The 27,783-nt window shown below is 42.1% G+C and overlaps 6 protein-coding genes across 8 annotated transcripts; 3 read left to right on the top strand and 3 right to left on the bottom strand.

The window, feature by feature from the left end:
• Positions 1–166: 166 nt before the first annotated feature.
• Positions 167–3,025, top strand: LOC104419944 (COP9 signalosome complex subunit 8). The gene is made up of 5 exons (XM_010031782.3): positions 167–325; positions 415–494; positions 888–1,069; positions 2,182–2,289; positions 2,649–3,025. The coding sequence occupies exons 1-5, from the start codon at positions 242–244 to the stop codon at positions 2,786–2,788; spliced, it is 594 nt and encodes a 197-aa protein (XP_010030084.1). The 5' UTR covers positions 167–241; the 3' UTR covers positions 2,789–3,025.
• A 3,139-nt stretch (positions 3,026–6,164) lies between these two features.
• On the bottom strand, positions 6,165–9,744 carry LOC104419943 (WAT1-related protein At1g68170). The gene is made up of 7 exons (XM_010031781.3): positions 9,572–9,744; positions 9,214–9,276; positions 7,954–8,070; positions 7,538–7,814; positions 6,888–7,046; positions 6,638–6,789; positions 6,165–6,453 (listed from the first exon to the last, which is right to left on the bottom strand). The coding sequence occupies exons 1-7, from the start codon at positions 9,742–9,744 to the stop codon at positions 6,165–6,167; spliced, it is 1,230 nt and encodes a 409-aa protein (XP_010030083.2).
• Positions 9,745–14,248: 4,504 nt separating this feature from the next.
• Positions 14,249–15,725, bottom strand: LOC104419942 (brain acid soluble protein 1). The gene is made up of 2 exons (XM_010031780.3): positions 14,883–15,725; positions 14,249–14,698 (listed from the first exon to the last, which is right to left on the bottom strand). Exons 1-2 carry the CDS (start codon positions 15,207–15,209, stop codon positions 14,588–14,590), a joined length of 438 nt encoding a protein of 145 aa, XP_010030082.2. The 5' UTR covers positions 15,210–15,725; the 3' UTR covers positions 14,249–14,587.
• A 179-nt stretch (positions 15,726–15,904) lies between these two features.
• Positions 15,905–18,634, bottom strand: LOC104419941 (actin-101). Of its 2 annotated transcripts, XM_010031777.3 has the most exons (6): positions 18,524–18,634; positions 18,321–18,406; positions 17,810–18,203; positions 16,948–17,561; positions 16,710–16,818; positions 15,905–16,139 (listed from the first exon to the last, which is right to left on the bottom strand). In XM_010031777.3, exons 2-5 carry the CDS (start codon positions 18,378–18,380, stop codon positions 16,753–16,755), a joined length of 1,134 nt encoding a protein of 377 aa, XP_010030079.3. In that variant the 5' UTR covers positions 18,381–18,406; positions 18,524–18,634; the 3' UTR covers positions 15,905–16,139; positions 16,710–16,752. The 2 variants fall into 2 exon arrangements, with proteins under 2 accessions (XP_010030079.3, XP_010030081.3); XM_010031779.3 differs by lacking the exon at positions 15,905–16,139 and having other exon boundaries at positions 16,315–16,818.
• A 330-nt stretch (positions 18,635–18,964) lies between these two features.
• Positions 18,965–22,320, top strand: LOC104419940 (cytochrome b-c1 complex subunit 6). Of its 2 annotated transcripts, XR_001981410.2 has the most exons (6): positions 18,965–19,116; positions 19,651–19,714; positions 21,349–21,433; positions 21,826–21,915; positions 21,999–22,125; positions 22,188–22,320. XR_001981410.2 is itself a non-coding variant. In XM_010031776.3 (5 exons), coding segments are annotated over exons 2-5 (210 nt in total). In that variant the 5' UTR covers positions 18,965–19,116; positions 19,651–19,712; the 3' UTR covers positions 22,032–22,318. The 2 variants fall into 2 exon arrangements, 1 of the variants encoding a protein (XP_010030078.1); XM_010031776.3 differs by having other exon boundaries at positions 21,999–22,318.
• Positions 22,321–25,841: 3,521 nt separating this feature from the next.
• On the top strand, positions 25,842–26,878 carry LOC104419939 (vacuolar iron transporter homolog 2). Its single transcript, XM_010031775.3, has one exon. The coding sequence runs from the start codon at positions 25,910–25,912 to the stop codon at positions 26,591–26,593; it is 684 nt and encodes a 227-aa protein (XP_010030077.1). The 5' UTR covers positions 25,842–25,909; the 3' UTR covers positions 26,594–26,878.
• The last annotated feature ends 905 nt before the right edge of the window (positions 26,879–27,783 follow it).

Raw genomic sequence — 27,783 nt, 5'->3', positions numbered from 1 at the left:
AGTCAATGCCTTGCCCAGATAAACGATGCGCAGCTGAGGTCTCACAAAGCCCAAGGCTAAGAATCTTCATTTGGGCCTGAACCTTGAGGCCCATTTTCTGGACCGGGTGATCCAAGCCCCGCAACATAGCGGTCTGACCCAAACCCGCCGTGATTCGGATCATCCAAATTCAAAACCGCAAACTCCTGGCATCTGACGCAGACAATCAGGGGAACGCAGGAGAAGGAGGGCGACGGGAGTAATGGATTTCGGTGACTTGAAGGAGGCCCTGGCCTCCCAATCCTACGGCCAAATCGCTGATATCTGCGATCATCTGATGCTTCAGGTACTTCTGATTTGCTCTTCTCGAGTCCTTTTCCGTGTGCGTGTGTTTGCAGTCGTCGACCTGAGTTAGCAAAAAAATGACGCACGCAGGTGGCAGCAGAAGGCGTAGCTTTCCAGGAAGAATGGCCCTACGCTATTCATCTTCTCGGCCACATTTATGCCGATGATATGTAAGCTTCTTTTCTTTCCGTCGTTTGACTGGTTATGATTGGTGGCATAATACCGACTGAACAATTTTTTGTCTTTACGGAGTGGGGGTTGGGGGGAGAGGAATGAGAAGTGTCAAAGGATAATAATTCTTGATTACAAGAGATGACTGTTACAAATTGGCCGGTGTTGTAAGGATTGATCTATAATCCTGGGGATTCAATGTCTCTCTTTGATCAGATTTTGAACTGAATTTGGGTTGCGTCTTATTGCTGGCTATGTTTGTGATACCACAACTCTTGCCTCGTGGGTGATTTAGGATTGTGGACTTGGGTCTTTGTTCTGTATTTTGTTGTGCTATGTCGTGTGGTCCTACAATATTAGATGCCGGCCCTCACTTGAGCTTTGCTTAGCAGTAATAGTGCTCGGTTCCTCTGGAAATCAATACCTTCTTCCATCAAAGAGAGCCAACCAGAAGTTGTTGCTGCCTGGAAAATTGGTCAGCACCTGTGGACTCGGGACTATGCAGCTGTCCATGAGGCTATTTGCGGGTTTGATTGGAGTCAGGAAGTTAGGGGTCTTGTAGCTTCATTTGCAGGCAAGTTTGCTCTTTCAAGATGTATTCTTTGTGATTAATAATCAATATTTTATGGTCACGTTGGAAGACCTTGAGTAACGTCAAGCAATTTAATACTTTGTCTGGTTCCAGCACATGCTTTTCAAAAAGCCATAAATTGATATGCTTATATGAGTTTTTTGTGCTTCCTCTGGTGTATTTTCTTACCAAAAGTCAATCAATGTTCAATCGAGTGTTTGTTTTTAATAAAGTTTCTCCAGAGTTTTTGTTTCCCTGGCTTGTGGTGGGATGGAATTGGTTAGTTGTGTTTGCTAGCATCTCTCTGGCATCATAGTTGAGCTGTTATATGGTAGTGCTTTTATTGGTAGCAAATCTGAGCAATGAAGAGTTAGATGAAAGACTGATTATTTCACGATGTGCATTCTGCTTGCCGTGTGCATAGCCTCTTAGGTTCTCATTGTTGTGCATTCTTCATTCTTGCTGAAGCTAAATGGCAATTGCTGGTTGTGGCTGGGTGTTTCAATGATGACAATTCTGTTGAGTTAGACAACGGTAGATATGGGAAATTTAGTTGCAAATAGACATGTCCATATGTTGTCAATACCATTGCTTTGAGTTGATATTTAAGACTGTTTTCCTGTCGAACTTCTAGCATCATTCTGTCGTTGATTGTGTGTTTCTTAGATATTTTTGGATTCCTTTTTGTTCTTCTTTTCATGTATGTTTGGTTGTAGGAAGTTTGCTGCTTGCACACCCCTTGTGAAGGATGTTTTGTATTATAATGTATCATAAACTAATGAGTTAAGTGCAGAGACATTTTTCATAGCTTAGGTTTGAAAAGATTAAACTAGAATGGAAGAGAAGTAGTTTACCAAATCATGGGACACTATACTTATTTTACTAGATGCTATAAAAGGGAAAGATGAATAGAGGCAATAACCTAAAAGTGTGGAGACATTATGAGTAGAAATTACATGAATTTTGACTCTTTTGCTCTCCACTAAGTTCTAGACTTGCTTCAGTTATGATGCTTTCTTAAGTTTCAACCTTTTGTTCCATTCAGTTGCCTCTTTGTTTATGATTTATTGACATTGGCATGTAGCATTTTCATGACATCCTGATTGTTGTGGCAGAGCAATACACCAAGAGGATGTTCCGGCTACTGTCATCTGCCTATTCAACAATAAGCCTCCAAGATGCAGCCCTATTTCTGGGAATGAGCGAGGATGATGCAGCAAACTGTAAGCTTCTACACTTGTTGAAGAGGAAGCAGGAATAGGTTTTTGAAATTCATGCAAACGTTCTTGAAGCCCTTTACTTGTACATTATGTCAACTAGTCCATTGACATAAGACATGGGCTTGGATTTTGTGGAGGGAGCTTGGAAAAATCAAATGCCCTTTGGTTTAGATAGAGTCTGGCCAGTTAGATCGATACTGCTTTCCTTCTGTCTTTAACCTATCAGTGCATTTGCCCAGTCAGTAATTTGTCTGTTACCTCATTACTGCCTTTTCCATTTCCTTGTTTGGCTTTTTTTTTAAACCTTTTGTGACATGCATTTCTAGCACCATCATTAGTCAAGTTTTTGTTGGTACTTGCAGATGTGCTCCAGCAAGGTTGGGACTTCGACCCCACTTCTCGAATGCTTACAGTGAAGCAGCAGCAGGCGGTGACAGATCAAAAGCTGGATCCCAGTAAACTGCAGCGTTTGACTGAATATGTATTCCAACTCGAGCATTAGCTGGATCTCTTTTAGGAATAGTGTTTGGCTTTGGATGGTAAATAGACTTGTGCAGAGAATAGACTCATCAAGAGGAGATTTTGATTCTAGACATGAAGGGCCCTACTTCTCCCCAGATCCCTTGAATGCAATCACTGATATAATTCTTATGTTTCACTGAAGTCATCCATGTAGACTATTGATTTTTGTGTTAAATGTGCCTTCTAGCCGCATGTGGTCAGCTAAAGGCTTTACTCATGTGTGATTGAATGATGGGTTCGTCTCTGTGGGCTACAAATTCCACGGTCTAGGCCTTCAGTTTTTCTGGTAGCAGGGTTCGTCTCTGTGGGCTACAAATTCCACGGTCTAGGCCTTCAGGTTTTCTGGTAGCAGGGAAACTTTCGAGTATAGAGGGATCTCGCAGCCTCATATTTACGACCTTTTGTCCCTTGGTTAAGAGTCATGAGAACTTTCCAGTAGCCGAGGAATATCCAGGACTTTCCTGTCCCGTCAAATGTATTTTCCTCGATATATCCAGCGCTTTCTGGTATATTAGAAGGCAGGACAGAAGTGAAAATAGATTCTCGATGGTAGAAGAACGGTTACTTACGAGACAATGAACGGCTATAGCCTAAATTTGACATGAATGAAACACGCTTGGGCATCAACTTGCGTACAAAAATAGATTGTTGTAGCAATGGCTGTAACTCCTCCTGATGCAGAGATAAGCATTGCAGGATGAGAAGATACTGATAGCCTACAAGGTGCAAAAACGAGTGAGAATCGACTTGTCGGACTGGAGACGCGATCTCTTTTCGGTGAATGATGCCTCCAAAACAATGCCATGCAAATCATTGCTGTACAATAAAACTTGCAGCCATGGATAGTCCAGAAAGGGAAAAACAAGTCATTAGTACTTGCAGAGGTTTTCAGTTTCAGCTTTCAATTTGAAAATCCTCCGAGGGATTTAATCACACTTTTCTTTTCCTCTCGAAAGACGTTCTCCATTGATGCATTCAGATCCAAAGATACCTCCCTAATCACGATCCACCAAAATTGAGCCGACTTCAGTTTCAGCTTTCAATTTGAAAATCCTCCGAGAGGATTTAATCAACAACGTTGTGCAAGGGATTTTCTTTTCCTCTCGAAAGCATTGGTTTTTGGAAGTGTCGATTGATCAAGAAACATAATATCAGGTGAGGGCGGCGATGACATCCTCCGATACACGCCGGGGACGCGGCAAGGCAATGAAGAGATTCGACTTTGACGAGTCCAAAGATACCTCCCTAATCACGTTATGCACGCCATAAAAGAGAAACCAAAATTGATGCCATTCAAGGAGAGATGGGCAAAAGCAGATCGACCGAGTCAAATGTTGGAACTTCACGCCAACCGTGTGATGTTATATACAAAACCAAAGAGATAGGAAAAGCAGATAGGCCATGTCCGAGATGGAGTTCCATATACAATTCAATTACATCTCATCCTCTTGGCATGGACAGCATCGCCGATAGGCTTGGTCGACCCGTAGATATGCTGGATCGACCGGTACCTTCTGTTCGGTCGCATTAAATGATCAGCCTCATTCTCTCCGAACAACAACGCTACGTCTTGAAAGGCCGAGGAGGCTTCGGTTCCGTCCTCCTCCTTCTCTTTCTTCGTGCTGCCGTCGTTCTCGTCCGAGTTTCCACTGAGTTGCACGAGCTGCCGAGCAGCATCGAGCTCCGTCTCTGAGAAAGCAGCTCTCTTCTTCTTCTTCTTCTCCTCCAGGGTTCTTCCTTCTTCACCACAACACGACGGCGATTGTTTGGCCATCGAAGTCTTTACTAACCAGTATGTTCGCTCTCTCTATATATATAACATTGTTGGAGAGCACGAGAAGCAACGTGGAACTGATGGGGGGGAAGCGTGTCCGAGATATCGCCGACTCGGTATAATAATTCTTTTGATACGCCGTTGGCGACTTGGCGTGCGTTTCAAATTAGGAAACTTTTCTGCACCGCCTTTGAGTTGAGATGGAGACGGAGATAACAAAAAAAATTAGGATCCTACATTTGGGCCCATTGATGGGCCTAACCCACTTGACCATTTCTTCAATCTATCTGCACTCGCCCTTGAGAATGCTTTTTTATTTTATTTTATTTTCTATTCATGTCCTTATCATAGGACACGTGTTGCATCTTGAGTGAATCACGCATGCCATGTAGGCTGATGACCTGGTGGTTTCGGACCACTGAATATTTTCTTGTAAAACAGTGAGAAAAAAGCATCGCATTGCAAGTTGAATGATACATTTCACCATCCTGAATTGTCTATTTTGAAGCTATAGTCCTCTAGTAATCTCCCATTAGTAATGGGTCGAGTCCACAAAGAAAGAATTGCCTACACGATTTGTAATAATTAGGAAAAATTTCAAATAATAACTCAAAATGAATCTATTTTCTCAAATATGAACCCAAAGTAAACTTTGTGTTATATAAGGACCCAAAGTGGACCTACTGTTTCAAATAAGAATCCAAAGTGAATTTTGTGTCAAATAAGAACTCGAAGTGATCAAGTTAATTTCTATTGAGAACCTTAGTTCACCGACAAACATTTTTTGGCGATTAAAATAGGGGCAATTTTGCTAGAAATTTGTGATTGGAAAAAAATGAAAAATGAAACATTAATTAAGTTTAGATTATTAATTTAGATGTTTACATTTTCTTCTTTTTTTCCCCCGCCGCTCTTCAACCAAATCACTCGCCCAATGATCGTCACGACTTGATTCTCGTCACTCCTCGTCTTGCTCGATTGACGAAGAATTTGGATCTCCGCAAACAAAGAAATAAGCATTCGGTTTTCTTATTGTTTTTGAATTCGTGCCTCAGCCGGCGGAGAATTTGGGTCTTTGACTTTGCGGAGGATGGGTATAAAGAATGGGGAGAATTTCGGCTTTGACTTTGCAGAGGATGGGTACAAGGAACGGGGAGACGGTAAAAAACCTATGGTTTTTTTGTTTATGTTTTAGGATTTGTTAATTTTCCCTATATTTTTTTAAGACAAAATTGCCCAAATTCCGGTGGTCGGAAAAGTCACATGCTTGATAGCCGGCGAATATTTGGCTGACTAGCAAGCTCAGGTTTTTATTTGGAATTGATTCAACTACTTTGGGTTATTATTTGAGGTAATGAGTCAACTTTAGGTCTAAATCTAATACAAAGTTCATTTCGAGTCCTTATTTGAGAAGATTGGTCAACTTCGGTCCTTATTTGGAATTTTCCCTAATAGGTACATATGATAACGAAATCCCCAAGATTGTAGTCAAGAAGATGTACAAAGTGTTGGATGGAACACTGGACGTTGTGGTACTTACTATGTTTTCCTACTGATGAATGCCTTTGTCTTTTTCTTCCCTTCATCCTCCTCGATTATTGGGCAGCTCCTGGGTGACTCCGTCCTTTACCATGGACGATGCTCGATTCGCATTGTTGTCGGCATCAGCTGCTGCGTGATGAGTGTTGCTTTCGGTGTTGTCACTGGTGTTAATGGAACGGGAAGTGGTGATAACGATCTGAACGGAAGCGTCGGTCTCTGGATTGCTTTTGGAGGGCACAATTAGTAGTTGGTCCATCCTTTTCATCTCTGTGTGCTTTCCCCATAGCACCACATATAACCCACACACTATCAGTCCTGCTCCCAGTACGCTGCCACATGAACCAATGCTTCAACCATATTAGTCTCACTAACAATCAAGTATAGTTCATTTTCACGAATTATATGCGTGTACGTGCCTATCACCAATCTCGAATACAGATGCATATGTGACGACGGTGTCGTATATATGCAGAAATTTCGGAATAGAAAAGGTAAGGTAAGGGGACCCCACACCTTCCGAGGTGAAGCTTCTCGTCCAATAGGAATGACCCGGCTAAGGCCACGAGGACCAGCATCAGAGGGTTAAAGACCGAAGCGAACAAGGGTCCTCTTTTGTGCACACACCAACCTATCAGACTCACGCATATTCCTGAAGCAACAAGTCCCTGCAACAGTTGTAGTACCTTTCAGTGACATGTTCCAAACGAACCTGAGTTCCCCGGCTAGCAGTCCATTGTTACTGTGGATTTGAATGACTGCGTACCGTGTAAGCCACAGTTAGGAGCCTGATGTTCCAGCCCAACTTCCACTCAGACCAATCTCTCTCCGTGAACAGAGCAAAACCCACTGCTTGAATCGACCCGAAGAGGGACGTCAGTGCTGTGCTTGAGTAATGGCATGGGTACCTCTCGGCCATCTTTGTCTGTTGCATGGCAAGTCATCAATTAGACATTATCATCTAAACTAACTAGAGCCATTAACAACATGAGTGGCTTCAAGTTATTAGAGATATTATGATGAAAATAAATCACAGTCAATGTTTATGCCATGTGAGTGCATCTCATATATACTTTCTAGTCTTATAGCCCATAAAGAGTCCCAGACAATATCTGCGAAGATTTATTTTGTTGTACTAAAGCTCACCAATCTCTAATCTATTGCAGTATTCACCTTGAATTGACTCCACACTGGTCAAAAAGTCAAAAGAAAAAAGAGCCACATATTTTCATCCGAGAGCTCTTGAATTTTCATCGTTAAGCTACAACTTATAATAATCTCTGTAACTTGTAATGCAGAAAGAGCCTTCATGCAGTTCCTCTTGTGAGATATATTACAGGTGCAAGTCCATTTAGGAATTGTGATAGATATCTTGCACCAAAGTTCGAAGCAGGACCTTGTCGGTTGAAAAAGCACCTGAATTATCAACCACAAAGAGTAGGATGCACAACTGCCGACGGCCAACATAGAGCCCAACACATGAGCCCCATGTTCAGTGCGGTTTGAGAAGGCTGGATGGTGGTCGGCCGGTAGCGGTTGGTGACTGTGGTGATGCAAGAGATCAACATGGGTCGACCACATTCGGATCTCAAAGCCTTTGTAGAAAGTGAGGACCATCGCTCCACCAATTCCTATCAACGTCCCCAACACTTTGGCCTTCCCTTCAATCCTTCCTATTACCACCCTTTCCAACCTAAATTAATGCCCAGCAAAGTGGAAAATTTACACATAGCCAAGATGAGATTAGTCTAAAGTGAAGAAAATGCAGTAACATTACATACAAAGCACAATGGATTGATTTAGTGGGAAGAGAGAGTTTAGAACATAATCACCCAAAGGAAACGGCCATGATATATGTGATGGCAGGTGCAAGGTTGAGCATGGCTGCAGCATAAGTTGCTGAGGTGAGGGCTAAGCTTTCTAAGTATAAGTTGTGTGTCAACGATCCCCTGAAACCGATCGAGCCTTTCCATATCAATTTGTCACAAAAGAAGATTATCGAGTACAAGTTTTTGATAGTAGGTACATGACCCCTAGAGAATTTTGCCTTACTTTTGGACACAGTAATCTTCTTCAATCTTATTCACAACTTGCCATTCTCTAGTTGAAAGACTATGTGTGCTCGGTTCGGATTTTGGGAACGTCTTTGGGAAAAAGCAAAGGTCTTTGGGCTAAAAGAGTTTTACAAAATGCAAGTAGTGTTTGGCAAAATATCATTGCATGCTGGTTACATGCCAATGGCACACCTGCCACACATCGGCTGCTCGCCGGTGGCTGATGCAAAGACTGCACCAAACACACCCTAATTATGGACGTGCATGGACATATTTGCAAATGTCATAAAACCTAGAAGATCGAAAGCATCAAAAACAGCTCAGGCAGGAAGATGAAGTCAACCACCGAACGCCCAAGAAGGCAGGTGGTGTAGGCTTTTCTTTGTTCTGTTTCCTTTTGTTTCCATTCGAGTCTCGTTTGGCCCATAGAAAGATCTCAGTTCATAGACTATGATGCAAAATCCCCCGCTTGGTTGTCGAAGGTATTAATTTGATCTCTACGGGAGTTACTAGCAAGGTGAAGGTATTAATGTCGCGTTCGCTGAAAAGACAAGTACCACTTGTCATTCCATCGCTATTTTGAAAGCACCCTCGTCTATTGGCAACACTACTTGATTGAAATTCAAGCACCCCCTTAATAATCACTGTCTTTGAAAGGAAATGAACATGGACTTCCATTATCTTGAATGGATGATTTCAGACTAAAAGCTAATGGTTGGTGCTGTTAAGGTGCACTACAATCTATCGCGCTAACTCTGCATATAACTAATTCCATGGATTGACATAAATTTGTGACAAATGCAAGTATTTATAGCAGTCCTTTTAATACAAGCCTATTTATTCATTTTTACTAATTTTTGAACCTACTAAATTCATTTTCTAAAAGAGGGATAAGACAAGCTAATCAAGGGACCAAGAAAATGAGCCATTCGGTGATCATATTTTTACTGTTGTCTCAGAAGTAGCAAAACCCAAAAAAATAAGAAGGATGTGTTATCTGCTGAACAAGAATGGCAGCATGGATATAGCACGACTTACCCAAAAAAACCACAGCAGAATGCTTGGAACAGCACCATCCCTGTTAACTTAGGCCTCTTCTTCCTGCCACAAAAGAGAAAATAATAATTATTCATCAAGATAGGAATGATAAGCAAGCATGCTGAGTAATCAAGATCCGTCTGTGAAATCTTTGTACACCTATATCCTATGCTTAGACCGTGGAGAAATAACCAAGAAGACGTTCGCAATCGGTGACGGGTGAGGGAAAAAAAATGGTCATTAATGGGCGGTCCTATTTTGCCATACCATGCGTTAGGCATGCAGAGAAACTTTTAAATATAGAGGAAAAAATAAAGGTGTTGACAAGAGGAGCAGTTGCATTTGCTGTTGCCATCACCTTTCAAAGAAGAGGGCGATAGGAGAGATGAAGGCGGTGGCGAAGAGAAGGCGGTAGGCGACGACGAGCCTCAGGTTCATGCCGTCGTTGGCGGCCAGCTTGTACACCACGTTCACTCCGGCGAACGACGCCTGCACCGTCACCATCAGTATCGCCGGCTTTACTCCATGCATCCACTTCTTTACGGCTCTCTCGTCCATCGTCGTTTTCCCTTCGCTCTTCTTGAAATGAGAGTGGATCGATCTTGGTCTCTTTTCGAGCGTGGAGAGAGGGAAGGATGAAACGGGGGTTTATATAGAAGCGCCGGGAGAGAAAGTGGGTCGAGAGAAATAAGAGAACGTGACAAATGGGAACACTCCCTCTCTCTGACTCGTCACTGGGTGACGCAACAGGTGTTGTTGCCTTCCATCTTTTTGAGGAGAGAGAAATTAAGAAGAGGTTAATGCAGTGAATGGGGATCGGATTGCGGAGCGCTGTAAAATGTCACCGCAGATCTAGAGAATCCACAGCGTAGAAAAATTCTTATGTGCATCTGGAGCAGGTAAGCCTGTTTTCATCTCGATCATTGAATTGTACGAATTCCATATAAAGCACATATGATTTGATGATTAAGATAGAGTGAACTTACAGGTATCGAGTGTATGATGCCCACGAGCGACCTCAGGTGAGGATGGTGGTGGCTCGTTGTTCGTACGCTGGTGGCACGCCTGCACGCCCACTACTTACTTGCCGTTTCTAGGTTGGTGGCTGAGGCAAAATTAAGGTTTTCAAATACACTTATGAAATTATGGAGTTGAGTGGAGACAAAGTTGGAAGGAAAAAAAGTTTATTTGCATTCCGAAAATGCTGGGGAATATGTCTGTACTTGCTCTAGGCTAAAGGCTTTTAGAGAGTTTTGGAGAGGCAATTTGCATCTCCTCCGAACAACCCATAAAATTTGCCAAACGGCATTTGCATTTATTGAAGAAGTCTTTGCAAATACCGAACCAAACACATCCTATCTCAGTGTGTCATAGCTGTATTTCCAACCCGACGGCCTCCGCCGACTAGAGTGAACTGACGTGTATCAAGCGCCGTATCTATGCTCTCCTATTTCTCTCTCTTGCATGTCGCTTTTCATGGTATTGCCAATGCACGTGTGAGGCTCGAGAAGGTCCTCGTGGGTCTCCTAGAGGAAGCTTGCCATGCATGCAAGTGCAAATTACGAACTCCCCAAACCGCTCTTTTCATTTTGGGCTCAGATCTGGGATGTCCCTAACATTGATTGCGGCCAAGGGACGAAGTGAGTTATTATAGAGCGGTTGGTGCTCCTTTTAATTATTTTTATAACAAGGAAAACCAATACTCTTGAAATTGTGACGTGTTATCGTGAATTAGATTAGACGTGACTTAATATCTAAATAATCAAGCTCTTTCTTCTTAGAGGAAACACTTGTATGAACCTAATTCGTTAGGGATCCATCCTAACCTTGATGAATTAATTCTAGTTGAATACATAAAAATTTTCACGTTTGGCGACATGGAAAAATATCCTAATAACATATGCGATCCCTAAATCACATGGCGATATGCATCTTATCGTCAATAACTCAATCCTTGAGATTATATGAATATAAATGCCAAATAACTGAAATATTTTATTATTAAGTATTTTGTTTCTTCGATATTATATTGGCGAACAAAACCGAATGTTTGATCAATTGCTTTAGCAGTGTGGTCCACACACATTAAGGTACTTCCGACCAACCCACTCACGATGGATTTTCATATGATCTAATGACCATCTAGACAATAAATGGCAACTTTTATTACACGTATAAAGAAAAGCATCTGCAGGGGCCCTAGGGCTGCAAAAGCAAGGCCTCCTTAAAGCGAGCGACCATGCAAAAGCCAAAAAAGGGGTGATGGCTGTGGATAATTCCTCCTTTGATAACCTTTGCACGATCCATCAATTGCAACCTTTTGTATAGAATGTTACAGGTTCATTGATTTTTCCCCATGATAGAAGGGTTCTACGTGATGCACATCTTGCTTTTGTTGACAAAGATAATGGGGAAATTTCCAAAGAGGAGGGTCACGAGGAACTCTTTGCTGGAAAAAGCAGGAGGATTTTGACAATAAGGGTGGGACGTAAATAGAAACGTGTGCCGAACGATACCTCGAGTGCCATTACAACCTGGTCGGGTGCTTAAGGAAAAGCGCGAAATTACAATGTTTGGCCACAGAAGATTTGAGTAGTCTCTAAGACGATACAACACGTGTTGCGCTACATGATGCCTACGAGTGACCTCAGGTGAGGATAGCAGTGGCTCGTTGGTCGTACGCTAGCGACACACCTGTCGCCGGTGGCATGCTGGTCACTCGTTCGTGATTGAGGCAAAATTAAGGTTTTCAAAGATATTTTGGAAATTATGAAGTTGAGCGAGGCCAAAATTGAAAGAAAAAAAAATTTACTTGCACTTCGAAAATAAAGCATTCCAAAATATGCCCGGAGTTGCCTTAGGCTAAAAGTTTTTGGAGAGTTTTAGAGATGTAATTTGCATCTCCTCAAAGCAACCTATAAGTCTTGCCGAATGGCATTTGCATTTATTGAAAAGAGCTTTGCGAATGCTGAACCAAATATGCCGTATATTAGTGTGTTGTACCTGTATTTGCAACCTGTGCCAATACATATAGTAGCATTAATAACTAACAAAGACGTATGAATGTGAATTGTCAATACAAAGTCTCACAAATCAAAGTTGATTCAGCTATCAAAATCAAGTCCACTCTAAGTTGAACCCTCTACACTAGTGAAGTGTCCAAACTTGAGAGAATTTCGAATAAATGTGGACCGATATCGATGTCAAGATAATCACCGAATTTGTAATGCCGTGAAGCACGTGGATAATCGAAATAAAAGGGAACGGAGCACAAACGTTAGGTCTTGATGTGCTTGGAGCTCGCTCTAAATTTTGTGTGTTTGCCTCGTGCGGTACGTATTAGTCCGACCAAGTGTTGCCAACTTTAGTGACCCTCGTATCTCAAAAGTTTTTCTCGTAAGTAGACGTCGCATGTGATTAATATTGACGATACACTAGCAATAAACATAAATTAACTAGAGTTCGTAAACACACAAGGGATGATTTCGACCTCATGGACCACTTGTATGTTTGCTTTTTCGCTTTCCTCCTCTCTTTTCAGGTTCTTTCCGACATTTGATTTTTCTTATTCTAATCTAAGGGTAAGTTGGTTTGATGGAAAACTGTTTCCGAGAAATTATTTTCCTACATTTCAATGTTTGGAAGATAGGAAATTAATTGATCTACGGAAAATGTTTAGCATGGGTTGAAAACAATAAACTTAGATTGGAAGAAAACAACTTCATTTTCCTGGCAGGAAGGAGATCACTTTTCCTAAACCACTAAATAAATAAAAACTAATCATTTACAAAAAAAGGATTTTCATGAAAAATTTATTTATTTATCATGAAATTTCCAGCGAAACAAACGCACTTAGATGAGTCACATTTTGTTTCAATGGGCAAATTAATATGAGTCAAAGAGGTAAAATTTATGAATTGGGACTTGGGTTAATCTGGTTTGGATGAATTAAAATTGGACATACTCTTGTATTTCTCAGGCAATAATGCCTCTTGGAGTTGAAAGGTGGTAAAGCAGGTTTAGGACAATTTGATTCTGGCTTCTTCAAACGGGTCTTACTTGCCCGAGAAACTATTGCTAGCATTCATAGCAAAGGCAGCGGCTGCGCCAATCATAGCAAAAGTGAAGCGCACTCAGAGGAACTCTTTTGAAGCACATCAATCTGAAAAAAGTTTACATTACTTGACTGATAGATTCAATCGGAGGATAAACCAACCTCTTGGACTACTTGCCAAAGGCACCATCACCTTCCAAAATAGCACGATTCAAATAAAATATTTTTCACCTAATTGGGCGTCTCCATCGTATCTTTTTCTAGTAACATGATCACTATAACCGGCTTCATTGAGTTCTCCACCATAGCATTTAATGGGTTACTCCTACTTATTCAACGCTTATTCTCTGATCTGTCCTTAAAAAAAAAAGGGTTGCCTTCCGAAAATGTTACATAAAAAGAAGAAAGCATACGATACTCAAAGTTTCACGATTTTCTTAATCTAGAGAGATCATTTAGCAACATAAGCGTAGAAACTTAAATTCCCCCGATATCTTTTAAACAAGTTTTTGAAAAACTTTGAATTTTGGCTAGCGCCACACCAATTTTTTTTTTTCTTGCCGGTAGTATACTAATCTCATTGATGATGGGCGCTCATTAGATTCTTGTTTAGGCAATTCATATTATCCACACATAGTAGTTTGACATAAATATTTTAATTCTTTCCTATTTCAACGATAGCCCATTGTTGCGTCCGAAGAAAGAGGCGTTTTCCTGACTCTACCATTTTGGTCCACTTAATCCCTATTTCAAGGCCACGTGTTTTTGCTAAGTGATGCGAAACTCTTCTTCGTTACATGCATTCAATTTTCATTTCATTTCATCAGAGAAAAGTTACTCTTTTTTCCTCTAATTCTCTATTCTGGCCGTGCAAGTTAGACAATTGTGTCATCTAGCAAATAGAGTAAAGAGGTCATGGAATTTAATAGCTTAGGTTGAACAATGGGGACAAGATTGGAACAAGAACCGTGCACAGCTAAAGAATACAAAAGGGACTTTTATTTCCGGGAAAGCAATTAAAAGACACTTAGATGATTTTCGTAACAATTAACACGCCCTCTAACATGACAAAAAAAGATTCAAAAAGAAAAAGAAAGAAAAAAGACATCAGTTCGATACAACAGAAAGAATGGATATGGCTCGCACGCTTGATGATTGATTCAATCTCTTGATTAGAGAGACTCTTTAGGAAATCGCTGCATAAATTCAGGGTTCATTCAAGAATAGTCAGCATCAATAGAAAGCCCTTTCTTCTTAAACATAATTTTTGACTCAATAGTCTTGTCTTGGCCTAGGCTTCCTGTCGCTTCTTTTGTCCTTCTACTCTTTCTTGGCCGCCTCAGCCTTCACTTCCTTTGTCACCTCTTCCTTTTTGGGCTCGCCTGCCTTAGCAGCCTCTCCCTCGCTCTTCTTCTCTTTCTTTTCTTCATCCTGAACAAGGCGAAAATCATCGAAAAAAACATCAGTGCCCCCTTATTGACATAGCTAATAGCACCCCTTTTCGAAGGCGATGGACGAATTTGACGTGAATATACTTTAGAATATCGCCTTCACGGTTTTTTAGAAAGAATTCGATGTGCCTGCGAGCGTATCAAATCGAGTCGTGCGATTGTACCTTATCGAGCAAGGTTCCTAGAGAGGGAGCATCCTTCTCGTCTTCTGCCTTCTTCTCAGTCTCGGCTTTTTCTTGCTTCTCGGTCGCCTCCACCTCGGTTGCCTCCACCTCGGTTGCCTCCACCTTGGTTGCCTCAACCTCGGTCTTCACCTCCTCTGCAATCTTCTGCTCCTCAACAGGGGCAGGGGCGGCTTCGGCGGCGGCTTCCGCTGCTGGGGCGGCGGCAGGGGCTGGGGCGGGAACCGATTCCTCCACCGTGGGCTCCGGGGGGGCTCCGCCAGCCTCAGCCTTCTTGAACTTGATGGGCACGCTAGCACATCCACCCATGATCCCTCTTTTTCAGTTGATTTAGGAAGAAGGTTTCGATTTGTTATTAATGTCTCTCTCCTAAGTCAATGGGGAGAGAGAGAATGATGTGAAAAAGAAGAAGAGAGGGTTACTTGCAAGGCTATCAATATTTTTTGAGGGACGCATGAATCGAGAGATTATTTTCCTTTATATAAGACCGCGACATTCCAAATTCGGTGGTTCTCGATCCGAATTCATTGCTTGGCTCGGAAGAATTTCAGGAGGACAGCGTTGGCGCCAGGTAACGTTACCCAAAAAAAGGCAATCGGTACAGGAATCTCCCGTGTGTGTATGATCGCCAATTCACAGCTGTGCCTTAAATTTAGCATCCAATGTCAAACTTAATTTCACTGTCTCTTTAATTAGGTTGACAGAACACGTATTCTGGATGCCAATCTTGCGCAACGTTTCATTTTTCTATCACATGTGCATGATCGTTCTTCTGGAATGGTGGTTGCACAAAATCTGGAACCGACCGAATGTGATGAACTCCTGACATTGAATGAGATTTAACAATCCGCACGACCCTTTTGATCTGTTCCTCATTGAATTCATTCATTAAATTCTTCTCTATTTCTGGCATATTGTATGAACTCATCGCGATATGACATTGCGGGGTTGCTGATGAACACTGTTGCGTTTGTCTGGTGTGGCTGTTCCATCAAGTGTCAAACTAGGACGATAAAGAAGTTGCCATGTACATCGCCCAAGAAAATCACAAGGTATCGAAAATTGCCAAAATCATCGGAGTAAACATCTATGCCTTTCGGTAACGTAAGCAACAAGAAATTGGATATAATCAGATCACGAGTTGAGTGTCCGGAGGCAAAAAGGGTAGCTGAACAGCCGAAAAATTTGATCTGCAGGATCGTCACCCGCTCCTGCGGCGCGGAGAACATCTTGTAAAACCTGCTAGTCAACATATATACATGAGTTCCGGAGTTTGCCACTACGAGATGCCATAATGACCAGGTACAGGTACTGTTATCTTACTGGAAATTTGCATAGGGACATATGATAAAAATTCACCATCGTCGGCAAGAAAACCAGCTAAAAAACTCGTAAGCGAAAAAAGGTTCTAAGATGTCCATCAATGGAAATTCTTAAAACTCAGTTTGACCGAAAATGTGCCATCATACAGTATTTGAAACCATCACTTTATTTCGACTTGTACAGGGTTCAGTGCTAATAATGGACACTGATCGACTGCCGACTCTTTCGGTCTCTACTATTGTGAAGCACCTAGCCACCTAGAACATGCTTGGACAAACAAGGAAAAAGAATCAAACTGAAAGACACAATGCCACGCCCACCTATTTGAGTACTCTTAAATAGTTGCTGATATCAATATTGGCTTCTAAGACATACTAAGAACTTGACATATTGCGACTTGCATGCTGGCAATCCAAAATCTATATTCTGAAATTCCCAAAACTTGTAAAAGCAAACCAAACTGAACTCATGGGGGTATACACAAACCAAGTGAAAAGAGGTTGACCCGTCGACAGTCTCTTCAACTGACTCAAAAACATTTTCTGTGAACAATTGAGGGGCCAGATTCATCGTATTCGCCTTTTGTTATCCACATCTGCAAGCAAAATCCAAGTATAAGCAAATACAGATGATCAATCAAGAGATCTACTTTCAGACAAATCACAAACATAATGAAAAACAATCCGACAGTAAAGTGAAACAGAAAATTTGCTCTAGAATTTACCTGCTGGAAGGTGCTAAGGGAAGCTAAAATCGACCCTCCAATCCAGACGCTGTACTTTCTCTCAGGAGGTGCAACGACCTTTATTTTCATGCTGCTGGGGGCCAGGGCAGTGATTTCCTTGCTCATTCGATCAGCAATTCCAGGAAACATTGTCGACCCTCCACTAAGCACAATGTTACCATAAAGATCCTTCCTTATATCAACGTCGCATTTCATGATCGAATTGTAAGTGGTTTCGTGAATTCCAGGGGCTTCCATTCCAACCATAGATGGCTGGAACAGCACTTCTGGGCATCGGAACCTCTCGGATCCGATTGTGATGACTTGCCCATCAGGCAACTCATAACTTTTCTCGACGACTGAGCTGCTCTTGGCAGTCTCCATCTCCTGATCAAAATCGAGGGCAACATATGCAAGTTTCTCCTTCATGTCACGGACAATTTCCCGTTCTGCAGACGTGGTGAAAGAGTATCCTCTCTCTGTGAGGATCTTCATTAAAGCATCAGTCAGGTCCCGACCGGCGAGGTCCAACCGAAGAATAGCATGCGGAAGCGCGTATCCTTCATAAATTGGTACCGTGTGGGTAACGCCATCCCCGGAATCTAGGACGATGCCTATTCAAGTGCAAAGTACCATTTCAAGTCAAGAACGTAGAATTAGAAGGTTTTCACTCTGGCCACACCTCAGTGGAAGTGAGTAACAATCCAATACAATATCACGAGTAAAACATTCACCGTAGTCTTTCAGATCATAGCATTTATCTGTCTACACTTTTTTAGACTATAATCCCCGGCATCTCTGCTCATCGCACATCTTCGGGTAATACCAAGACCAGTAAATTATGACAGCTTATAACCGTTACCTGTGGTACGGCCGCTGGCGTAGAGAGATAGCACTGCCTGAATGGCTACATACATCGCGGGCACATCGAACGTCTCGAACATTATCTGGGTCATCTTCTCCCTGTTGGCCTTGGGGTTGAGCGGCGCCTCCGTAAGGAGTACCGGGTGATCTTCGGGAGAAACCCGGAGCTCGTTGTAGAAAGTGTGGTGCCAAATCTTCTCCATATCATCCCAGTTGCTGACTACCCCATGCTCAATCGGGTATTTCAAGGTGAGGATGCCTCTCTTCGACTGGGCTTCGTCTCCGACGTAAGCATCCTTCTGGCCCATCCCGACCATGACCCCGGTGTGCCGAGGTCGGCCGACGATGCTCGGAAATACTGCTCTGGGAGCATCATCACCCGCAAAACCAGCCTGCAAAACAAACAGACATTTATTCCATCATTTTCTTGATGGTCATTCGAGGCATGTTGAGTTTTGCCCTCCCAAAACAAGAAGACACCATCCCATCTGAAGAACAAGGAGACCAACCTTGACCATTCCCGTGCCATTGTCGCAGACAAGAGGTTGAATGTCCTCGGCCTCGGCCATCAGATCCAATCCCTCCAAAACAAATACTAGATATAGCCCAAGTATCAGCGAAGAGAAGAGACTATGAGGACACAGAGCGGCAGCAAAATGAATGAGGAAAAGGAATTCGATGCAGGGAAAGATGTGCACGCAATGGGAGATACCTTGGGTACGAGACGACGTCTGTGACTGCGTGTCGAAGACTGAAGACGAGCAGGTGCCACCTGTTTCTCCTTCGGCTCCTCTTATAATGAATATCAAGTGCGAAAAACGCATCGACCTGACCTGAGCTGTTTTTCCTTTTTGGCCGACTGGGAATTGGTGGACCGACCCTACTTTCCACCTCAGCATGGGGCGGCGGTGGCGGGCGGGGCGGTGGTGGTGGGGCCGTACGGCCATAGCCGCCCGTGACTTGGAAAGCATTTCGGCCCCACCACCAGCACCAGAAGAAGATTGCAGAGTTTTCAGTACAAAATGCATCACATCGAGGGGACGTCGGGGATGGAGACATCCTATTGGGCCGGGCTGGGGTCTCTCGTTAATCCACGAATGAATCTGGGCCAGCTCGGGGCACGACGAAGCCCACCACGGCTTCAGATTCACCCGCGTGCGCAGTGCGCACTCGGCGCTGTCCAGCGAGCCGTGCGCCGCCGTGGACTCTTGGAAAGACCTAGAAGCGCTCGAAGCTCCAAAAGGCCGATTCCTGTTCTCTTCCTCTTCGTGGCTTCTGCTGCATCCGAGCATTGGAGGCTTCAAGGTAATTGCTTCTCCCCGTCCCTTGCTCCGTACAGATCAGATCCGTCTGTAATTGAACATTGGGTCGCGTTTGATGTGTCGATTTCTCGATTTGGGATCGTCGGTGTTTGATTTCTTGATTTCTCGGGAGCGTGCTTACCCCTTTCGTGGGACGTTGTCCGAGTTTGAGGTTTACTGTCGGTTCTTGAGCAAACTGACTTGATTAATTGGAGATGATGAGGATGTAGAAAGCAAGACAGCATCTTGGATTGCTGATTGACTTAGTGTGGTTTTAGTTTTGTTATCCGGTCCTGGGAAGAGCTGGTTCCCAAATGCATATGCGTGGTAGGAGTTGCAGCTCGCTTAAATTTTCGTACCCTGTGATACCCGAAGCGCATTGTCATCTTTGTATGAGTGCTCCATCTCGTTTGTTCTAGTGGTGCTTATGCGATTCTTGTTAGCATTTGTTTGCCATTCACAAGATTTTCACGTGATTGTCACTTGTTTTCATGATACTTGACCTGGTGCTGAGATGGCTTGCTTTGTCATTGTGAAGTAATTGTGCAGGCGGCTGCGTGAGCTCCTCCAGGCTGAGTTGTTCGACCATTCATCTTTTACATGTGAGTCTTGGATTTCAGCCCATACTCGTGAGTGTTTATTTGAGCTTGTGCGCGTGTGCTCACAAGTGTATGTGCAAAGGATTCGTGCGACAATTCCTATTGATTTCATCTTGTTTGTCCTTGGCGAGTTCCTTGCTTGCTCTGCTTTCATGTGAAAATTGAAACTTTTGTTTGTGGTTGGACTTGGAGTCAATTGGTTGAAGACAATTCTCAGACATTTCTGTCCTGATTGTTGGCAGTTTCTATCCTCGTTACATTGTTTTTCCCGTGTTGGAACCTGCTTGTGTCCGTATTTGATGAGCTAATGTCTGTGGTAAACATCTTATTTGTGTTTCTTCAACGTATCAATTATAGTTTTACTGGGGTCCAATAAAGAAACATTATTGGTGGGATTTCATCATCATAGAACAGAGGATGGTTTCGTATCTCAGTAAGGACCAAGAGAAATGCCTAATGGAATCAGCTTTCTAATGTGAGAACTGCCGCTTAATAATGTTTATATAAAAATGCGATGAAGTGGGTTATCACTACCCAAGGTTTGTTAATACTAAGGCTGATGATCTTATAGAACTTATGGACTTTGGATTGGAAGAAGAGGCAATGGAGAGACCCAACCTGAATTTTTAAAAGGTTTCTATGGTCTACTAAATTGTCTTCCATAAGTTCAATTTTACTGGTTATAACGGTGCTAGGTTGTGGCTTGCATTCAGTCAGTGTGAATGCAGTGTTGATGGACTTAAATTGGGTCTTAATAAATGCAGTGTTGGTTGGAAGTTATATTTAATAAATTGGGTTGTCAATCTGCAGACAAATGGTGGACAATCCTAGCGGATTCTGATTTTTACCTATGGGCAATGTTCTGTGCTCTTGTTGACTCTATAACTCCATATTCAAAAAAAAGAAAAAAAAAAGATCTACACTTATAATGTGGACAAAACGTTTGACATCGCTATATGGGGACAAAACATTGTGAGATCACTTGGCTCATGATGCCATGTTTAATTGCTTCTGTGATGCCTTGTACATTTTTGGTTATTGTTAAGTTGATTTTTAATTTTCCGATATGACTTAAGTTATGATTTATCTTATGAATCTCTGAAAAGGCATTTTGAGTTCATTAAAGAGAATAGGCTTTGTAGGACTCTTGACAAATTTATCTATTTATTGTATGCAAGTTCTTTCAGAATCTTTCTAACATGTTCCATCTTCTAGCAAATAAGTATGCCGTACCATGCCTTTATATCAATTATATTCCCCTAAAAAGCTGTGTTATGTCTAGGGCAGATGAGGAACCTGTTGATTTTTAATTTTCTGATATGACTTTTATGTTATAATTTGTCTTATGAGGAACTTGTTAAGAGAATAGGCTTCGTGGAACCTGTTAAGTTGATTTTTTATTTTTTATTTTTAAAACCAATATGACATTTGTGATGATTAATCTTATGAATCTTTGAGAAGGCATTTTGAGTTCCTTTAAGAGAATAGTTTTAGTAGGACACTCAATAAATTTATCTATTTATTCTATGCAAGTTCTTTCAGAGTCTTTCATATATGTTCCATCTTCCAGCAAGTAAGTATGCTATACCACGCCTTTCTATCAATCGTAGTCCCCTAAAAAGCTGTGTTATATCTAGGGCGGACGAGGAACCTGTTGATCAGAAGAAGTATCTTGAAGAGCTGTGCAAGCCAAAATGTGTGAAACCTTTGCTTGAATATAAGGTACGCTAAAGCAGTCACCTTTACTTATATGAAGCAATTTTGAGGATGGCGATGGCGATTAAAGCTCCACCCTAGACATAACACAGCTTTTGAGAACTTTTTAGTGTCGCGGGTGTTATTGTATTATCATTTACTCAATGCTCCATGTTGATCTTTTACTGTTGTTAAAAGAGTAGGCTGTCTGTAGCGCAAACTGAAGCAAGATGTTATCATAGATGAAAGTAACGTTTTCTTGTTTGGGATATATGAATATTGTGATTCTCACCCTCAGAATCTCAAGTTTTTGGGTTTTTATAGCTTAGAGGCTCTTTTCCAATGATTCCAAGGTTTCACTGGTAGCCTCCTAGACCTCTCGGACAAATGAGATGGCTTTTGTTCTTCTATTGGTTCAGGCATGTGTCAAGAGGATAGAGGGCGACGAGAGCGGGCACAAGCACTGCACGGGACAATACTTCGATTATTGGCACTGCATTGACAAATGCGTGAGTAGTCCTTCCCTCGAGTAAATGTTGCCACTGTAGATTACAGTTGTACCTCTGCTGAAATATATTCTGGCGCATTGCAGGTGGCTCCGAAATTGTTTGAAAAGCTGAAGTAACGAAGAGAGGCAATTTATCAGTCGAACTTCTTTTGTGATTTGTTCGAGCGGGATGAATGCATCCCATCGTCAGATTTTGTACCAGTAACTGAAAAAGATGCTTGATATGGGTTGTTTCAGAAACTATAGCGATAAGGAGTGGATCAGATTATGAATAAAGATGAAAACGTTGTGGGGTTTTGCTTATTTTGGTTAACTTGATAAACCCATGTGCTTTGGGGCTAAAACATCATCTCATATACATTGAATTGGAAATTCTCCATGCGTAATACAAGTTCTAGTCGACATCTGGCGTGCTTTGGAAATGTAAGGCAAGCGATATCTTCACTTTCCAGTGTCGCGATTTGGCAGGTAAATGCTTAACGAGTTGCCCAGCGGCGAAGGCGTAAATGACATTGAGAGGAATTGTTTTAGAGTTCTGGTTATATATGTGATGTTACATATTGTTTTTGCCTCTCGAGCAAGTTATGCCCCCAAAGTTGCTATTGAATGCGATCCTTGAGGTGTGAACGCTCCAGATCCTTGAGGTGTGAACGCTCCAGATCCTGATTACCCTGCCGATCGCCTGCCGACATGCTTCTGATTACTCGTACTGCATCTGCTTTTCGACTTTTCCCACTTTTCTGTCCGAACGATGCCACCGTCATGGCGTGCGCAGTGACGGTGGCATCGTGGCGCCATATGAGTGGTCCGGGACCACGCTGACGTGGTGGTCCCGGACCACCCAATATTTTCTCGGCGTGCGCAGTGGGGGCGGGCGTGTGTCCTCCACACTCCTCCACATCCGACGCGTCATGCTTTCCCTTTCCTCTTTGTTCTCTTCCTACGAGACAAATCCATAGATGGAGACCGGTCCATCGTCTTGGGCCATGCTTTTCTTTCTTATTTATATTCCAAGTGTCTCCCCCTTGTTTTCCCCATTGCTTCGATATTCTGCGCATTTAATAAGGGTTAATGCAACAAAAAATTAGAAACTAATATATCTGTAAATTTTTTTATTAAGAATTAATTTTTTGACCACTAAAAATTTCAAAGTGATATAGTTGTGACTAATTTATCTTTCGTTAAATTTTTCAGTTAGATAAATTATATCATTTTGGGATTTTACTTTGTGTTTTTAGTGGTATCTTTACCAAATGAATTGGTACTCCTTAATGGCTTTCTTTGAACAGGTAGAAGATTCGAGTGAAACGGGAGAACATTAAGTCAAATCAAAGGGAAGGAGAGAGAAAGAGAGAGAAAAAGAGAAGCAGAAGCACCCTGTTTAAGTTTCAATCTGTGTTAGGTGCTGCACGTTCCAATTGAATCCAACAACTCATTTGGCGCTTAATTTTATTCCATTTATACCTTTCTTCCTCCATTTTTTTTTATGTTCGACCTCTCTTTGCTCGCCTTCGGTGGCAGCATCTATGCGGTTTTTCACTTTCCATCTTTTTCTTTATGTCAGAATCAGCGAAAAATTAAGTAAAGGGGATTAGTCGAGCGGCGCCCACTTCAGGTTTGATCACTTAAACTAATGCCAAATCCCTCAGGCGCATGGCCTCCACACGAAACCCCATTCTTTATTAACGATAATCCTCAAAAGCGGTCCCCTGGGGAATTCGGACCCTCTTAGATGTGCATTGCCCGAATAATTTCGATGATTCATCAAGGGATTTCATGTATTTAATTCGCTAAGTTCATTGACTTTCTCTCTTGGGGTCGAGGCCCGCAAATCCCGACTCCCCCACGCAAAACAAAGCGATACCTTTGGCTGTAATCTGATACATGTACAACTTCGCTTCAGGATGTTGTTTATTGTAATAGTATAGTTGCCTTGCTCTTCTCACCCTCTCGGCAATTTGGTTTATTTAATGCCCAGTGTGTAACGGATTTTCGGCGTTGATAATGCGCAAGCCTGTCAGGCATGAGGTCAGTCGACTTTAGGTCTTCTATTCCAAGAAGGAACCACAAATGTCACTGTTGGTCTTTTCCTTTAAAAGATTGAAAAAACCTAGCGACTAAGTAAGATGTCCATTACCATGATGCCCAAGAAACGCTCAAGGTTACATGAATAATGCATAATCCTTGTGTACCTCTACATCTTATGCTTCGGTATTATATGACAATGACGGCATTTTAGCGATATGTCCAAGCAAGTTCAGCATAGCAGACCGTCTTCACATGATAAAAATGCATAATGCGCATATTAATTGGCAACGGCAACTCTCACTGGTATTTAGCAATTTAAAGAGTCTTGGAAGATAGATCTACATGCCTTGCGAGTTGGAAGATCAAAAGATCTCCACGTAGATCGGTGGGCGCATTTGCTGGTGCTAGCTTTTATTTGAATGATGATCACAGTATTTGTAACTATACACGCTGCATACATTACCTAAATGCATATCAAAAGCAAAGTTAGAGGTGCAACTTATACAAATCCTGCTGGAAAAAGTATCTGATAGCAATGACTATTCAGTTAAGCCTCGTTTAAGAAAGCCACGCTCGGGCCTACACCAAACACGACCGTGCCTTCCCTTGCAACCCTCGTAAAGGTAACATCCCTCCTTCGGTATGACGCAATGCATCTCTGCCCTAGTTTTGAAGATCTTTAGCTTTTTATTTTCAAGAAGTTCGTGATGCTTACTTTCTGCAAGATTTCGATTCATATACTCATCAGCTAACCTCAAATCAAACGTATCACAACATAGAAAAAGTACTAAACTGAATTGGCTTGAGGATGTATCGTGAAGTTGGGCCAGAAGAAAAAGAGGAACGTATCATGAAGAATATGTGCATTATTTATTGTCCTCATGTATTATTTTCAGGTAATAACGTCGAATGATGGGCGTGTGGTATAACATTTAAACTCTTTAGTTTTTGGGGACCTTACGGAATTGGTATACTTTTCCGGATATGGAAGTTATATGATGATTTTAGTTTTTTATATAGTTCAGGCTATTCATTTCTTTATATATGCAATATAAGTTCAAAGAATAAATTCGCGGAATCTGTAGATAAAGTGGCGTTTGCTTTGCGCACGTCTTACTAGTGAGCATCTACCTTTAACACTATTTATATGGAATATAACTGTCACTCGGATTCTCACTTTTACTAGCATATTATTTTGTATGCACTCAAGATTAGTTAGTAAATTATTATTAGGGGTTGTTCAAGTAATAAGCATATATGTCTTACTTGCTCAAGGCTTGGATTCGAATCATAGTGGTTGCGCATTCTCTTAGAGCCACCTTCAGAAGTGCAGACCTATGTTAATCTCCAGTAATTTTCGAGTGTGTGTGGGGTGGGGCGACTATTGCGCTCATTGAGACTAGTTGAATGCTTTAAGAACTCTGATTATTCCAATAGAAAACAATGGTACACGTTGTCCTATCATTTCTGGAGGAAGTGTAACGAGATCTCATTTAACATTATAAGAGCAGTCAGCATGCATATGGACACACCTCTCTTGCATATTAGGGAATGTGAACTCATCCGATTCCATTATCCGGAAATGCCCTAAAAATAACTCTCATTTTACGTGGATACCTTGTCCCTCGATTAATCTATTCTCTTATTTAGCTTCTGAAAATGGTTTGCATTCCATAAAAAAAACATGAAAATGAAGTAGCTTGCATTTCATCACTAGCCAAGGTTTTTTCATTCTACTAAAAAAATAATCCTACTCAGGTGTGAACACCTTAGATTCCACCAACTATAGAAGACCGTGTCCCATATCCCACCATACCCCACTTGTACATTTTTCTATAAAATACACATTTCTCTATAAATAGCTTCCCTCAGGGAGTGTGCCCTCCACACGCCCTCTTATCTTCCTCTCTAATATTCCTTTCATTTCTGGAGCTTCCTCAAATTAACTCATCCCTCTCCATCCATCCATGGCAATGGCACTATCAACTCAACCACAAGACCAACAACAATCGCCTCCTCCTCCTTCCCCCCTCAAAGTTGACCTCGAGGGACAAACCAAACAAGCCCCTGAGCAAGAGGTTGAGGTCGTCAACTTCTCAAAGCGAGCTCAGTGGCTCCGTGCCGCCGTGCTGGGCGCAAATGACGGCCTGCTTTCAACGGCGTCACTCATGATGGGCGTCGGTGCTGTCCGCAAGGACCCCAAGACTATGGTGATTACTGGGGTGGCGGGGCTGATCGGTGGAGCCTGCAGCATGGCCATCGGGGAGCTCGTATCCGTGTACTCACAGTACGACATCGAGGTCGCCCAGATCAAGAGAGAGGACAGGAACGGAGCCCTAGGAGTTGAAGAAATAGACGCGAGGAAGGAGAAGCTTCCAAGCCCATGGCAGGCGGCGGGGGCATCGGCACTGGCCTTTGCAGTGGGAGCGCTGGTGCCGCTCCTAGCGGCAGCTTTTGTAAAGGAGTACAAGGTGAGGCTGGTGGTGGTGATAGCGGCGGTGAGCATGGCGTTGATTGGGTTCGGCTGGCTGAGCGCAGTGCTAGGGAAAGTGCCGGCGGCGAAGTCGGCTTCTAGGGTGCTGGTTGGAGGGTGGTTGGCCATGGGCATCACCTTTGGTTTGACCAAGCTGATTGGCTCTGCTGGCGTATAGGAGTTGTGAGCATCGTATGTAGTTTTTCCTCTCGTTTGCTTTGCTTGAAGAAAACTTCATTCTAGCTAGGGCACGTCATGAGGCATCCACAACCAAGTTCTCTTTTCCTTTCCTTTCCTTTTCCTTTCTTTTATTTTTCTGTAGCATCGAGATGTCTCGTATATTTCATTGCTGAGTTGTGAGAGCTCAAGTTCGTCTTTGGATCTGCCCATCTTGAAAATGCACTGCTGTAGATCTATAAGCTAAAGACCGAAGTCTAAGCAATGTTATGGTGATATTACCCTCGATTTTCTTCTTATTCTCTTCCTCACCCCCCTTCCCCTTGATTTCTCTCTCATCTTTTTGTTCACGAATGCGTTTATGATAAATGAGTCCTACTTCTTGCCTTTCACGTCTTATGTTTTGCTACGATTTAATCTAAAATTGGGCCACAAAATGGTTGAAAAGAAGAGGCCAAAGTGTAGAAAATTATTCTCATAAACAATTAATCTTTTCATAACAAACGGATCCATACATGATTGTAAAACACCACGATCAATAAATACAGTGGAATTAAAGTGTACCTGTTTGAGCCATTGCTTCACTTGAAGAAAACTAGATCACTCTGATAATTAGGGATCTATCGGAATACTAGATCTTCCTCTCTATGACCTATTTCGATATAACAGCTTTTAATGGGATTAAAGCTACTGATAGGTATAACCTACCATTTTATAGGCTAGAGGGAAGACCTAACAAACCCTAATCAACAGCGTGTCATCTGGGTCCTTCCCATTACGGGCTTCAGTCAAACACAATTGCCTACACTTTGTCGCTTCAACTAGGCCCGTTAACAATAGATGCCAATACCCAATTCAATCGTATCACTTTAGGGTTTAACAAATATTGGAATATCCATTAACCCGATTATTTAAAATAGAAAATCAATTAATTAATGTAAGCCCATATTATAGGAAATTTCCAACATTCTCCCACTTGGGCTACATTAATTAACTTATTTTATTTTGAAAAAGATTTTATATTGAAAACGACAATATTGGGTTAATAACTAAAATTTTGTTTTATGTGGCCACAACTTTTAAAAAATAATATTCCAATAATGGCATCTCAATACCAATCAAATCCTATATAACCTCGCATAGGACTATGGAGATCAATGTGTTAAGAAAATGCCAACACAAGACCTTCCA

The sequence above is a fragment of the Eucalyptus grandis genome, chromosome 9 (genome assembly GCF_016545825.1).
Source record: "Eucalyptus grandis isolate ANBG69807.140 chromosome 9, ASM1654582v1, whole genome shotgun sequence".
Taxonomy (NCBI): Eukaryota; Viridiplantae; Streptophyta; class Magnoliopsida; order Myrtales; family Myrtaceae; genus Eucalyptus; species Eucalyptus grandis.
This window is presented reverse-complemented; position numbering and strand designations above follow the sequence as displayed.

What these genes read in the sequence shown, in the direction of transcription:
- LOC104419944 (XM_010031782.3), top strand. Translation starts at nt 242, where the DNA reads ATGGATTTCGGTGACTTGAAGGAGGCCCTGGCCTCCCAATCCTACGGC. An exon ending in GCGATCATCTGATGCTTCAG is followed by an intron (nt 326 to 414) that starts GTACTTCTGATT and finishes TGACGCACGCAG; the next exon opens with GTGGCAGCAGAAGGCGTAGC. An exon ending in TCTTGTAGCTTCATTTGCAG is followed by an intron (nt 1,070 to 2,181) that starts GCAAGTTTGCTC and finishes TTGTTGTGGCAG; the next exon opens with AGCAATACACCAAGAGGATG.
- LOC104419943 (XM_010031781.3), bottom strand. Translation starts at nt 9,744, where the DNA reads ATGCATGGAGTAAAGCCGGCGATACTGATGGTGACGGTGCAGGCGTCG. An exon ending in ATCATGGCCGTTTCCTTTGG is followed by an intron (nt 7,815 to 7,953) that starts GTGATTATGTTC and finishes GCATTAATTTAG; the next exon opens with GTTGGAAAGGGTGGTAATAG. An exon ending in CTTTGTGGTTGATAATTCAG is followed by an intron (nt 7,047 to 7,537) that starts GTGCTTTTTCAA and finishes GCCATGCAACAG; the next exon opens with ACAAAGATGGCCGAGAGGTA.
- LOC104419942 (XM_010031780.3), bottom strand. Translation starts at nt 15,209, where the DNA reads ATGGGTGGATGTGCTAGCGTGCCCATCAAGTTCAAGAAGGCTGAGGCT. An exon ending in TAGGAACCTTGCTCGATAAG is followed by an intron (nt 14,699 to 14,882) that starts GTACAATCGCAC and finishes CGCCTTGTTCAG; the next exon opens with GATGAAGAAAAGAAAGAGAA.
- LOC104419941 (XM_010031777.3), bottom strand. Translation starts at nt 18,380, where the DNA reads ATGGCCGAGGCCGAGGACATTCAACCTCTTGTCTGCGACAATGGCACG. An exon ending in ATGGCACGGGAATGGTCAAG is followed by an intron (nt 18,204 to 18,320) that starts GTTGGTCTCCTT and finishes TTTGTTTTGCAG; the next exon opens with GCTGGTTTTGCGGGTGATGA. An exon ending in CCCTTAGCACCTTCCAGCAG is followed by an intron (nt 16,819 to 16,947) that starts GTAAATTCTAGA and finishes TTTTGCTTGCAG; the next exon opens with ATGTGGATAACAAAAGGCGA.
- LOC104419940 (XM_010031776.3), top strand. An exon ending in AACCTTTGCTTGAATATAAG is followed by an intron (nt 21,434 to 21,825) that starts GTACGCTAAAGC and finishes CTATTGGTTCAG; the next exon opens with GCATGTGTCAAGAGGATAGA. An exon ending in GGCACTGCATTGACAAATGC is followed by an intron (nt 21,916 to 21,998) that starts GTGAGTAGTCCT and finishes GGCGCATTGCAG; the next exon opens with GTGGCTCCGAAATTGTTTGA.
- LOC104419939 (XM_010031775.3), top strand. Translation starts at nt 25,910, where the DNA reads ATGGCAATGGCACTATCAACTCAACCACAAGACCAACAACAATCGCCT.